Source organism: Solanum stenotomum, chromosome 5 (genome assembly GCF_019186545.1).
Source record: "Solanum stenotomum isolate F172 chromosome 5, ASM1918654v1, whole genome shotgun sequence".
Taxonomy (NCBI): domain Eukaryota; kingdom Viridiplantae; phylum Streptophyta; class Magnoliopsida; order Solanales; family Solanaceae; genus Solanum; species Solanum stenotomum.
Genome location: NC_064286.1, coordinates 49,465,003 through 49,478,719, shown reverse-complemented (window position 1 = coordinate 49,478,719; position 13,717 = coordinate 49,465,003). Strand labels below are relative to the sequence as shown.

General features: G+C 31.7%; 2 protein-coding genes and 1 pseudogene across 2 annotated transcripts; 1 reads left to right on the top strand and 2 right to left on the bottom strand.

Annotated features, from left to right (window-relative positions):
* Window positions 1-811: 811 nt before the first annotated feature.
* Window positions 812-2,671, bottom strand: LOC125864544 (premnaspirodiene oxygenase-like; annotated as a pseudogene).
* Window positions 2,672-5,350: 2,679 nt separating this feature from the next.
* Window positions 5,351-7,771, bottom strand: LOC125864541 (premnaspirodiene oxygenase-like). The gene is made up of 2 exons (XM_049544560.1): window positions 6,815-7,771; window positions 5,351-5,978 (listed from the first exon to the last, which is right to left on the bottom strand). The coding sequence occupies exons 1-2, from the start codon at window positions 7,724-7,726 to the stop codon at window positions 5,358-5,360; spliced, it is 1,533 nt and encodes a 510-aa protein (XP_049400517.1). The 5' UTR covers window positions 7,727-7,771; the 3' UTR covers window positions 5,351-5,357.
* A 3,607-nt stretch (window positions 7,772-11,378) lies between these two features.
* LOC125864106 (uncharacterized) lies at window positions 11,379-12,668 on the top strand. The gene has a single exon (XM_049544037.1). The coding sequence runs from the start codon at window positions 11,379-11,381 to the stop codon at window positions 12,666-12,668; it is 1,290 nt and encodes a 429-aa protein (XP_049399994.1).
* The last annotated feature ends 1,049 nt before the right edge of the window (window positions 12,669-13,717 follow it).

Genomic DNA, 13,717 nt, shown 5'->3' with positions numbered 1-13,717 from the left:
TTTTAGTATTTTAGATGAAGAAAAGTTATTTACTTATTTACGAAGAAAAGTTCATATGAGTTTTAATAACGGCAGTTGAAGTTTGTATTAGTTTGATTTTTATTATTTATTTAATAGCTAATTTTATGAGATAAATATTTCCATTAATGCAAATATATATTTATATTTAGGTAGGTATTTGTATTTAAACTAAAGTATTATATATGTCACAAATGCATTATCAAGTTAACGAGATCTTCTAACTTGAAAATATATGTTTTAAAATGTTTTGAGTTTTTTTTTTAACAAAAAAACTCACAATAAATGTGAAAATATGTGAATATATAAAATGTAGTTATTCTCTTCACATGTTCATATGACATCTAAACAATTTAACAATACATATGCAAAGCAAATATGGTTAGATGACTAGAAAAATGCAAAACAAATATTGTCTATAAGATAATATTAGTGAGATAAGATTAATTACATGATCGAATCTCATCAAACTGAAATGAATATATACATAATTGTATTTAACTAATAATATTTTTTATTGACCATCTTCATAGGTTTGCGTGAATAAGAGATATATATGACGATCCACATTGAACGTTCACAAAAGAATCTGCAATATTATTTTTTGCTAATCTTATTATTCAAATCTTCACTTAAATAAGCAATACTATTTACTATAACATATATTTTTGAAATTGGTAATCACGTGCAACGCACGTGTCAGAAAACTAGTATATATATATATATATATTATATATATATACATAAAATACATCATTAAATACATAAAATACATCGACTCCTATATCAAATATCATTCATGAGAAGGATAATAAGGAGTGGCAATCAAGTAAAGCTCACTCTTTCTTGCTACAATTATTCCAAAAAACTCAGTCATATCCACATCTTCAAACTTCACACCATCAGGTAATTTCCAATCAAAATGATACAATAAATTAGCTAGTGGAAGATAAACATTGATCAAACCAAATGAAATCGCAGGACACATTCTCCTTCCGGCACCAAAAGGAAGATACTCAAAGTTATTCCCCATAAAATCCACAGAAATCTGCTCGAATCTCTCAGGGATAAAACTTTCCGCATCTTCCCAATACTTTGGGTCCCTCCCCATCGCATAAACGTTAACAGCGACTCTTGTTTTTAAAGGGATAGTGTAACCATTGATGTTTGTTTCTTCTCTACATTCTCTGGGGATTAAGAGAGGGGCTGGAGGATGAAGTCTGAAGGTTTCTTTAACAACTTGTTTTAAGTATTTCAAGTCCTCAATAATATTTTCATTGAAAGTTTCTTTTCCTTTGAATGCTTCTCTTACCTCAGCTTGTGCCTTTGCTAATACACTTGGATTTCTCATCATTTCTGACATAGCCCATATTATTGTTGTTCCTGAAGTTTCTGTTCCCGCACCGAACAAGTCCTACATTTCATTATTAATTTAAGAACTAATAAATTCACTTATTTTCCTAAAAAATACTGAACACACCCTTATAGATTTTTTTTTTAAGGGAAAAGGCTTAAATATGTCATCGAACTTTGAGAAAAAACTCATCTATGATATCCGTTAGAAGTTTGACTCATCTATGCCATTTTTGTTTAAGAAAAATCTCATCCATGCCTTTATTTATTTCTTTAATGCCTGATTAATTATGTGTATGTCTGCTTACAAAAGAATGTTAAATACTTTTTATATTCAGTAACTCAAAAATAGTTTTAGAGATTTTCCCTATAAGTTTAAGAATACTTACAACCATAATTGCTTTGATGTTGTCATTGGTGATTGGGATTTTGAGTTCCCCACTCTCCATTAATCTTAGAAGAACATCAACTAAATCTTCACCTCCAAATGCACCATTTCCCTTTTTACCACTGGCAATATTCTTCTTGTGCTCATTGATAACATCCTCAACAATAACATCAACATTTTTGTGAACTTTCAAAATTCTACTCCTCACTCCACTTAGTACATGAAGGATCTTGATTGAAGGGAAAATGTCAGGTACAGTAAATCCACCAATCACTTCCACCAAATTCCTCACTAATCCAATGAATTTCTCTTGATCTTTAAACAATTCCCCAAATGCAACTTTGCATGTATTTGAGCTTTGGTACCATGAAATCCGTTTTGTAATGTTTATTAGCTCTCCACGTGTTGATGATCGGATGAATTGCACGAGGCTTGAAGCCTCTTCTCTCCTGATGGAACTAAACGACCGTATGTTCTTGGCAGTGAAAAGTTCCAAGACACATATTTTGCGCATCTCTCTCCAGTAATCTCCATAAGGACTAAACGCGATGTCCGTACTCTTGTAAAATATCATGTCGGTGGTTACTAATTTAGGCCTTGATGCAAAAGCAAGGTATGAGTTTTCAGAACCTCTCGCGCCATATCCATAGAAGAAATTACGATGGTCGAAATTTTGCCTAGTTGAAGATGCATGAAAGGTCCATATTTTTTCCCCAAGTTTGTGAGTGCATGATGAGGAAGTCCACCTTCTAATGCCAAGTGATGGACACTTCCTAAAAAAGGCAATTTCCATGGTCCTGGAGGAAGTTTCTTGTTGAAGTTTCTTGATTTTTTCCATTCCACAAATAGTAAATAGAGGAATGATAGGAAAAGGATTAAGAAAATGAAGTTGAATGGAAATTGGATCTCCATTAGAGAGGGGTGTCTCAATTTGTAAGTTCAAAGCTTTATTTGTATAGGCTTTCTTTTGACCTACTATATAAGAGCTTCTTGTATAGCTAGCTGTATAGGTGAACTAAAGAAAATCAACAAAATTGGCGCATGTATATGTAATGTATCGATATTGTAATTTTGTAAATAATATATAGTGATGTATATACGATGTATAACTATATATCAAGAGATGTATATACATCCATATATGTTGTTTATACAATATTCATATATAGCTGATAGCACTAGTTCATTTTCCTAAACGAGCTGATTTTTAGTCCGTTAATTTTTCCCTATATATAAAATCATCTAGAAATATGCAGTTTGTAGACGTCCTTATCTCATTAAATTATTGGAATTTGTATTTGATAATTTACTTTCTTTTCCATTTCTAGAAAAACCAGCAAAATAGGAAAAGACACAATAAGATGTTAATCTTTTGTCTATTAAAAGCGAGATTAGAAATCATGTCGTGAAGATTAGCTCAACCAGTTTTCCACTATTCAAAAGAAAAAAAAATTTACAAAAAATATGTGTTGTTTTTAATTTAGATTTTAGTAAATCAACTAGTAATTTTCTTAATTGAAATGTAGTTAATTAATAATTGATATTTTATATTTTGTATTCCCTTCATGAAAAAAATAAAGAGCAATTTTCACATATAGCAAACATAAAAATTATATTTGTATGTTATAGCTATATTTTGTATAATTGCGTTGCATAGCAAACATAAAAAAACTTTATGTTTGCTATGGAGCATCAGAATGTATAACTCGCTGGCAGGAGCTTCAGATTTGTATAAATCGCTGGCAGCCTCTCGTTTGTATAAATCGTTGGCAGCCTCTCAATTCAATTTTATGTGTGTTGTATATCTGCATAAAATCTGAATTTGTATACAAATGAATCGAAATAAACATTTGTATATCAAATCTCTCTCTCTCTCTCTTTATACAACACAAATTATACATTGTGATTTGTATGATCTGTGTTTGTACAAAGCGAGAAAGAGAGAAAGACAAAAGAGAACTGGGCAGAGGAAGATCTATATTTGTATAATTATAAGTGTATAGGACGAAAATATATGTATTCGTATTTGTATATACAATTTTCTCTAGCTTTATACAAACATAAACACATTTTATACATTTGTGTTTGTATTAAAGTGAGAGAGGCGAGCGAGAAACCTAGGGAGAGAGACGAATGACAACTGTTTGCTACGTGTTACAATTAAATCAAATTGTGGTTATAGCATTTCATTCGAATTAATAATTTGTTATTTTATACAATTTTCCAAAAATAAAACAAGAGAATTAAGGACAAAAAGTGAAAAAAAAAAATCCAAAAATACTTACCTAAAATCCTGACTCCCTCATGTAACACAAACTCAACACACACGAAAAAAAGGAGAAAGAAGCCAAAAAGGAAGAGAGAGAGTGAAAGGGATGAGGTACAAAAATGGAAAAAGAAGAGAAAAAACGAAATAGGTAGATAGAGGAAAATAGAAGAACAAAACAAAACAAATTAAAGAGATTTAGAAAACGAGAAAAGAAAAATAATTTGGAGTTCTAGATTTTTTGTTCACGGTACGTCTAGATTCATGGCTTTTAAATTAGTGATTTATTAAAGTATTTTTCATTGCTTTCTTTGAGTTCGATTTCACATTATGAACAAATGATAAAAAATATAAATAGTCATTTATTCATTTATGTGACATAACTAAATGTCTATCAAGATGAAATTCAAATATCAAATTTGTTAAATTTAATTAATTAGATTTGCGTGAGTTTAAGTTTCAAAAAATTATACTATTATATATAAAGGATTTTTATTTTTTATGTTATGTCATTCTTAATAGAGACAATATGATAAAATATTTATATCAAGTCAAACAATTACACGTAAAAATGAACGGAAAGATAGATGGTTCAGATTATTTGCTAAAACCAACCATTTAACCATAGTCAAACATTGTCTTCCTTCTCTCTCCACGGACTCCCAACAGGGGCAGAGCTACTTGGTCGTGAGGGACACCCTTTTTTGGAAAAAAATTATATATACAAGTAAAATGGTACACTAAGTAATTAAATATATAATATATTTTGGACACCCTTGACACAACATGCTGTTGTATCTCAGTGGTTTCAGACGCTTCAAATGAGCCAGTATTTGCATGTTCGAATCAGACTAGCAGTTGTGCAATTTCTGGACATCTTAATCACGTCAATTGCAACCCAGGAGAATTCTCTAGCCTTTACAAAGTTAAAATTTTTAGCAGGTGCACGAGTTGAAGCTTATTGGTAATTACATGATGTATTAACTCGATTTGATACATTTTCTTAAATTTTTATATAGAAGAGGAGGATAGAGTTGGAAGACGAAAAAATTAAAAGGATTCTACTTCAATTTAGATTCATTAATGGAAAAAAAAAAAACTCATAACTTCACATTTCTCTGGCGACCAAAAGGTTCTCTTCTACTTTAATTTCTTTTAAAGTAAAAAACAGAGAAAATACGAGGAGACAATATTTATTTTTCACTTGATTTTGCAAAAGTGAAAAATAAGAATTGGTCGGATGGGCTATTGGAGGGGAGCCGAATCCATTAACACAGAACTAGATGTTATCATGTGGCATTATTTTATATATATATATATATATATCAAATATCATTCATGAGAAGGATAATAATGAGTGGCAATCAAGTAAAGCTCACTCTTTCTTGCTGCAGTTATTCCAGAAAACTCAGTCATGTCCACATCTTCAAGCTTCACACCATCAGGTAATTTCCAATCAAAATGATATAACAAATTAGCTAGTGGAAGATAAACATTGATCAAACCAAATGTAATCCCAGGACATATTCTCCTTCCGGCACCAAAAGGAAGATACTCAAAGTTATTTCCCATAAAATCCATTGAGCTTTGCTCGAATCTCTCAGGAATAAATCTTTCCGCATCTTCCCAATACTTTGGGTCCCTCCCCATCGCATAAACATTAACCAACACTCGTGTTTTTAAAGGGATAGTGTAACCATTAATGTTTGTTTCTTCTCTACATTCTCTAGGAATTAAGAGAGGGAGCGGAGGATGAAGTCTGAAGGTTTCTTTAACAACTTGTTTTAGGTATTCCAATTCCTCAATAACATCTTCATTGAAAGTTTCTTTTCCTTTGAATGCTTCTCTTACCTCAGCTTGTGCCTTTGCTAATACACTTGGGTTTCTTATCATTTCTGTCATGGCCCATATTGTTGTTGTTGTTGAAGTTTCTGTTCCAGCAGAAAACAAGTCCTACATTTCATTAATAATCAAAGAAGAATTAACATAAATATCCATGTATAATATGTTGTAACACCGAGACAAACCTTGAAATATGAATATTTGTAGACATTGAAGTTCAAATTTCAGTTATGATTCTTGAAAGTTACTCTACCCTAAACCCTAACACATGCCAATATAAAAGATAATATACTCATACATTTATAAAAGGTAATATATTTCCTTGAATATGCATCTAAAAAATTACATAAATTCATGGAATATTCATAAATATCAGATCAAGATGTGACCGAACTCTTCTTGATTAAACTCTTCTTGATAACTAAATACTTTGAGAAGATCTACAAATCCTTTCATGGAGTCAAATAAATCTCAAGGAGGTCCATATCATCTTAGTTTGAGAAATATGCTACTAACGATCCTTGAATCACGAAGAAATATTAGAACAAAAGAATCACAAAATAAACAAATTTGTATCCACATTACTTTATCAATAAAATTATGTTTTTTCATATATTTTTTTTGTGAGTACAATTTGTTTTATATCACTTTAAATTTGTTGCAAACACAATTGATCAAAAAAAATTTCCGGGAAAACAAGTATCACAATAGTGGTATACAACATTAATTATATTATTCCTATAACCCCCCATCCCCATCATCTCACACACTACCTCCACTCCACCCTTTTCTCCCATAGTATTTGTCTAAAATTTAAATAAATGTTTTTAGGATAATATAAAACACAAGAAAATAAAAAATAAATTCCCTTATTTTCCCTAAAAAATCACTTTTCATGAAAAAAATTCTTTTGAACAGATTTTAATTATAAGTAAGAATATACTTACAATGATAATTGCTTTGATGTTGTCAGTGGTGATTGGAATTTTAAGTTCCCCACTCTCCTTTAATCTTAGTAGAACATCAACTAAATCTTCACCTCCAAATGCACCATTTCCCTTTTTACCACCTGCAATATTCTTCTTGTGCTCATTGATAATATCCTCAACAATAACATCAACAATTTTGTGAACTTTCATAATTCTACTCCTCAATCCACTTAACACATGAAGGATCTTGATTGAAGGAAAAATATTAGCCACACTAAATCCACCAGTCAATTCCGTCAATTCCCTCACTATTCCAATAAATTTCTCTTGATCTTTCAACAATTCCCCAAATGCTGCTTTGCATGTATTTGAGCTCTCGTACCATAAAATCCGTTCCGTAACGTTTATCGGCTCGCCACGTGTTGATGACCGGATGAATTGCACGAGGCTCGAAGCCTCCTCTCTCCTGATGGAACTAAAGGACCGTACGTTCTTGGCAGCGAAAAGTTCTAAGAAGCATATTTTGCGCATCTGCCTCCAGTAATCTCCATAAGGACTAAACACAATGTCTGTGCTATTATAACATATCACGTCGAGGGATACTAGTTTAGGCCTCGATGCAAAAGCAAGGTCGTGAATTTTCATTACCTCTAGCGCCATTTCCAAAGAAGAAACTACGATTGTAGAAATTTCGCCTAGTTGAAGGTGCATGAAAGGCCCATGTTTTTTGCCCAATTTTGTGAGTGCATGATGGGGAAGTCCACCTTCTAATGCCAAGTGATGGATACTTCCTAAAAAGGGCAATTTCCATGGTCCTGGAGGAAGTTTTTTGTTAAAGTTTCTTCGTTTTTTCCATTCCACAAGTAGTAGATAGAGGAATGATATGAAAAGGAATAAGAAAGTGAAGTTGAATGGAAATTGAAACTCCATTAGATAGCTAAAGCTAAGAGAAGGGTGTCTCTCAATTCTCAAGTTCAAAGCTATATTTGTATAGGATTTCTTTTGGTCTAATATATAAGGACCGAATAGAGGGGTGGAACCAATATTTTCACTAAGAAGATTCAAAATTTGAAGAAGCAGACATAAGAACTAACCGAAGGGTAGAGTAGACATAACAACTAATCGAAGGGAGTTGAGTTCAGCATCTACTATATATACATTAAAAATTCTATTAATCATGTATAAATAGTATAATTTTTCGCTAAAGGGGGTTTGGATGAACCCCTTACCATAAGGTAGCTCCGCTCCTGGCTGTACAGATGAAAAAATATTAATAGAATGATCGCATATATATATACTATATCGATATTGTATAAATAGTTATGTAATGTATTAATATTGTAAATAATACATAACCATATATATATGTTGTATAATTGTGTATTAGAAATATATTTAAATTCATATAGATTTTTTATACAATATTTATACATTGCACTAGTTCATCTTCGTCAACGAGCTGATTTTTGTAGTCAGATAATTTTTCCGTACAATGTAACCATGGAGCAGTATGCAGCTTATAAACGTCTCTAGCTACCTCATTGACTTTTTGGTATTTGTTTTTGATAATTTACTTACTTTTTTTTCCTTCCATTTCTAGACAAAACAAGAAAATAGAAAGGAAGAAAAAACAATGAGATGTTGATCTAATTTTGTCTATTAAATATGAGATAAGAAATCTTAGCTCATATTCTACGTGGAAGAATTTTGGAACAATAAGAATACAAATCAAATTGAAATATTACCTAAATAAGGTCTACAAATATAAGAGGGATATATTATAGATGAATGACCATTTTAAGTAGGAATAAATTATAATTGGACCATTTTGATTAATAAGTAATTTAAACCCAATTAACTTTTTGCATAAAAAATGTTTTTTCATAAAAAATGTACGTAATCTTGAAAATATATATATTTTAGAATGTAAGTGGTTTATTTGCTTATTTTATGACATTTAATTAGTAAATAAAAGATATTGCCAAAAGTATTTACGCATAATCTTGATTAGAGTTTTGCCATAGATTTCCAAATATATTTGGAAAATCAGTTTTGGGGTAAGTTTTAACATGTGTTAACCATAGTAAAAACATATTTCGTGCTTTAAGAAGAAAATAAAACATGAAACACTATTTATGTCCGTAAGTTTTTAAAACTATTGAAAATACCTATAAGTTTGATACAAAATTATTATTTTATAATGAACTAGATAATACATTATTCAAAAATTATAACACAATATTTTAATAAGTCTACTAATAATAAAATTATCAGCTATTATAATTTGTCAATTACAACAATAACAACTAGTTATTCTTTAATATAATCTTCTCATATTCTACAAATAAGAATATGTTTAATGAGGGATCGAGTATATAAAATTATAATTAGAATCTTTTTTTTAAAAAAAAAGAAACAAATTTACCACTAGATAAAGTGTCTAGCGGTCTTTTATTAAAAATAAAAACATATCAATAGGGATAAATACAAGTAACTGAAGCAAGGGGGGCTAGACCTTACCTTACCAATCCTAATGAAGTACCTAAGTTCTACTAACTAACAATTACTAACTAACAAGCATAATTATAAATAAAATCATAATTGATGAGGGTTTCAAATAAAATATAAAAGTTTAGGGTAAATATTAAATGTTTAAAATATTTCAAAAACTTGATTTTGGGATTTTATTTTTATTTGTTGGACAATACTTGACAAATTTAATGATCAAACAAATTTTGACAATTTTTTTTTTTTAAAAAACTACTTGTAAAATCTATGGCCAAATGGGACCTTAGGGTGGTGGTGGGATAGGAAGGAAATAGTCATTTTCTTTGTTTTCATCATAAAAGACATTTTTCCTAATTTTTGTAAACTTGTTTATTTTAAAAAAATAAAATATTTTAACCAGTCAATTATGGAAAAAATTGAAAAAATTCCCACACAAAAGTCAAAATCCACCCTAAATGTAATGCTAAGTCTATACGTGCAAGTCATTACCTCTTTAACCACATATTTGTTTATTTGACATTTGATGAAAGCAATAAATCAGTTTTTAATTGTATTCTATTAACACCTAATTGTTATCAATAGAATAACCAACACGTCTTTACTTAATTTACCCATCATGTATCACAACCGTTAATGATATGGAAAATCTTCTATGAATCAATATTTGGATTACGATTAGTTAGAGGGGTTAAATGGACACATTAAGTTGAATTTTAGCAGATCAAAGTGGATTGAGTTAATAAATTAACGGTTTAGTGATTCGTTTAAAAAAAAAGTTGGGCTGAAATGACATAAAATGGGTGGGTCATAACTCAGTTCGATTTCTGGGCGAGATTGCAAGGTTAGAACATATGAAAAAAAATCACCTAGTATTTTTATGGAAAAATTATGTAAGTACTATACGATTTAAGGTAGCATAATCTCTAAAAATTCCTACCATTTTTGAATTAAGGGAAAAGTCTCAAAATTGTCCTTAACCTATTAGAAATGGTTCAAAAACTCCCTCTCCTTCCACCTATTACCTATTGGTTTAAAAATGCCCTTAACGTTTTATTTAGATTCAAAAATACCCTTTAGTTAACAGAAATATGACATAAAATTTAACAAAACAAATTACCAATTTTCATTGGTCCATATAATTTTTTTTATCAAATATAAATTAGTAGAAGATACTATAAAAAACAGCGGACGCCCTAAACCCTAAGCAATTGCGATGGAGACTCAGCAGCAAACATGTCTGCGCACATCTCTCCCCGACGTTTGGTTGTGGGAGAGACAAACCCTAATCCTAATCAACAAACATCCTTTGCTACTCGATTAACCACAAATCAATCTATCCAAAATTTGACAAAAATCCAGTTGAAACAGATTCAATATGTACATGGAGAGCCTACGATTCAATTCACAAAGGGAGAACGACAGGTTTTCACATAGGAAGAAGGATTACATCAAGCTGTAATTATTAAGTTCTCATCTGATACACTAGAAGTGAAGGATTTGCGAACAGTTTTATCTAAACACTTGGGCATCAAAGGAAACTGTTTGGTTGGTTTACTTGCTCGTAGACATATTCTGCTAAGGATAGACCAATATGAAGATTATATGGTTGCTCTATCAAAATTGGTAAGCTTTTTTCCTTTCTGTGGAGATCAACATCTTTATAGGGTATTTCCTTGGACAATAGATTTCAGTTCAAGAGAAGAAACTTCAATAGTCGTGGTGTGGATTTCGTTACCTCGATTATCACCAGATTTATTTGCCAAGAGATCCTTGTTGTCGATGGCATCAGTGGTTAGAAGGCCAATAGCTATCGACAAGGCAACACAAGACAAGACAAGACCTAGCACTGCTAGGGTGCATGAAGGTGATACTTGATCTTATGGACAAGCTGCCTAAGAGGATGCGTCTCCAGTATTTAGACGAGCAGACCGGTAAAATTCAAGAGGTTTTTCAGAAATTTGTTTATGATAGTTTACCTTTATACTGTAATCAGTGTAAGCATCAAGGTCATGACGAAAATAGTTGTTGATTGATTTTGAAAAAGAATCAAGATAAAAATCACAAAGGTGATGAAATGGTTGGAGATGAACAATTCAATGGTGAGAAATTTCAAGGTGATTTGAAACAAATTTTAAATGAGAAGAGGGGACTAGAAAACATAGATCAAAGTATTGATAATAATACTCGAGTTGCAGATGCAAATAATAATGAAATAGCAATGGTGGAAGCCATTAAAAATAATGGAGATCGAGTAGTTGAAACTTGTGTTCAAGATGATACTTTGGTTTTGGGTGCAAATGATGGTGTTACTAGTGATTCGGTGGTTCCTGTGATTAATTTGGAGTCTGATCTAGCTTTGAATCCTAAACTACCTACTGCTGGTGTTTTATCTGGGAAAGATCCTAGTTTGGCTACGATTGAAGATTCTTGCCAGACTAATAAGGTGCAGCAATGTGAAGAGAATTTGGATCAAATTGTTGAATCTGCAGGTGGTACATATGATCATGACTTCACTTTGAAGGACAATGATGAAGGAGGCTGGACTGAAGTACCAAGCAAAACATTTTCTCCAGGTAACACCAAACTACAACAACTAGATTGCACTAACCCACCACGCAAGGAGCAAACGATAAATTGTGAAGATGAAGTATCAAAGAAAATTGTGTGCTCTAATATCTTTGATGCCCTAATGATCAATTTTGATCAAGAGCTCTATGTTTTGTCCACTCCAATTCTTCAAGTTTCTAATCTAGAAACTACTAGAATAATCAAAGAGTCACATGCCACAATGTTGAATAAAGAAAACCCAATGAGCAAACCACATATACAGTCAATCTCCAAAAGGAATGATACGAGTTTGGTGAAGGAAACAAGTGATTCTAGATGGGCAGATTTAGTTGAGGAAGAGGAGCATGCACTTGCAAGGAGTAAGTTAAGTCCTCAAGCACCCATATTTGTGCCTTCAAGTAAGGAAAATCCATCTATGACAGTGACAATTGATAAGTCCAAAAAGATCTTAACCATTACCACCAAGGTATTGGAAAAAAGCCATGAGCCAGAAGCTGAAGTTTCAAGACTTAGTCCAACTACAACTTATGATAGTGACTTAGGCAGTGAAATGTTTGACGAGGATGATATGCTAGACATATTATTTGATAAGGTAGCCAAGGTTGGAGATCTCTTGCCCAGGCAACAAAGAAGTGGAAGCAACAAAAACAAAAAGAAGACACATGAAAGGCAACATAGTTGGGATGGTAAGGTGACTAAAGAATTTATTCTAAGGCACCTACCAATGCGACTAGCAAAGCAAAATCATATGACAGTTTCAACAACAACACGATACAGTAAATCCAAAAAGAAATGATGAACTATCAAGGTTTGTTGGACATATTTGACGAAGAAGACAAGAGGAAAATACTTCAGGTTACTTTACACGGGCAATCCATCTCTTCTAATTCTTACATATATAAAATGAAGTTTGAGGTTGATAACCTACCTTTATTCTTAGATTTTATATTTTTGCATTACTTAAGCATCCTCATTTGTAGTATCATCACAGAGTGTATTATAAACTCTATGATGATCATAGAATATCTAGTTTTCTCTAGCTCTTATTTTCTTCATGCTTGTTAATTAGTAGAGGTTTGTTACCTCATTAAGATTAGTAAGGTAAGGCATCACCCCCCTTTCTTGTACTTTTCTCTTTATTAATAAAACTAGCCCTAGGCACACCTTACCTAGCGAAATTGCATTAAAAAAAATTAGTAGAAGATATTTTTTTTTCTCTTTTTGCAAATTTTTAAAAANCTCATCCTGAGCTAGGAGTTACGATTACTCAAAGTTGGCCAAAAACTCACTGATTTCCACACTTAGCCAAATTTCCAGATTCTTTCCAAAATGACTATTTCCAATTCAACTCTTCTTGGAACTCAATGTGCTACATCTAGGGATCTTAACTTGACACTCAAGAAATTTTATTCCTCGGTAAAATCTCACTCCACATGAAGGACGGCTCGAGTCTTAGTTTAAAAAAATTCTCTGGGGTGTTACAGTTTTATTTAAATTCAAAAATACCCTTTAGTTAACAAAAATATGACATAGAATTTAACAAAACAAATTACCAATTTTCACTGGTCCACATAATTTTTTTTATCAAATATAAAGGGAAAAGGGTTCAAAACACACACAAACTTTCACCAAATTTGTTGTTACACACTCCAACTTTGCGGGGGTCCTATGACCCCCCTAAACTATTTTTTAGTGTATTATTGAGGGTATTATCAACTTAGCTGGATAAGCAAGTGGCCACGTGGCAACCTGTTTGCCAGGCGCGTGTGTGCCACCTATTGGATAAAAAGTTGGGTTTGACCTTTAAAAGAGGTAATAATTCCACTTCAAAATAATACGGGGGGG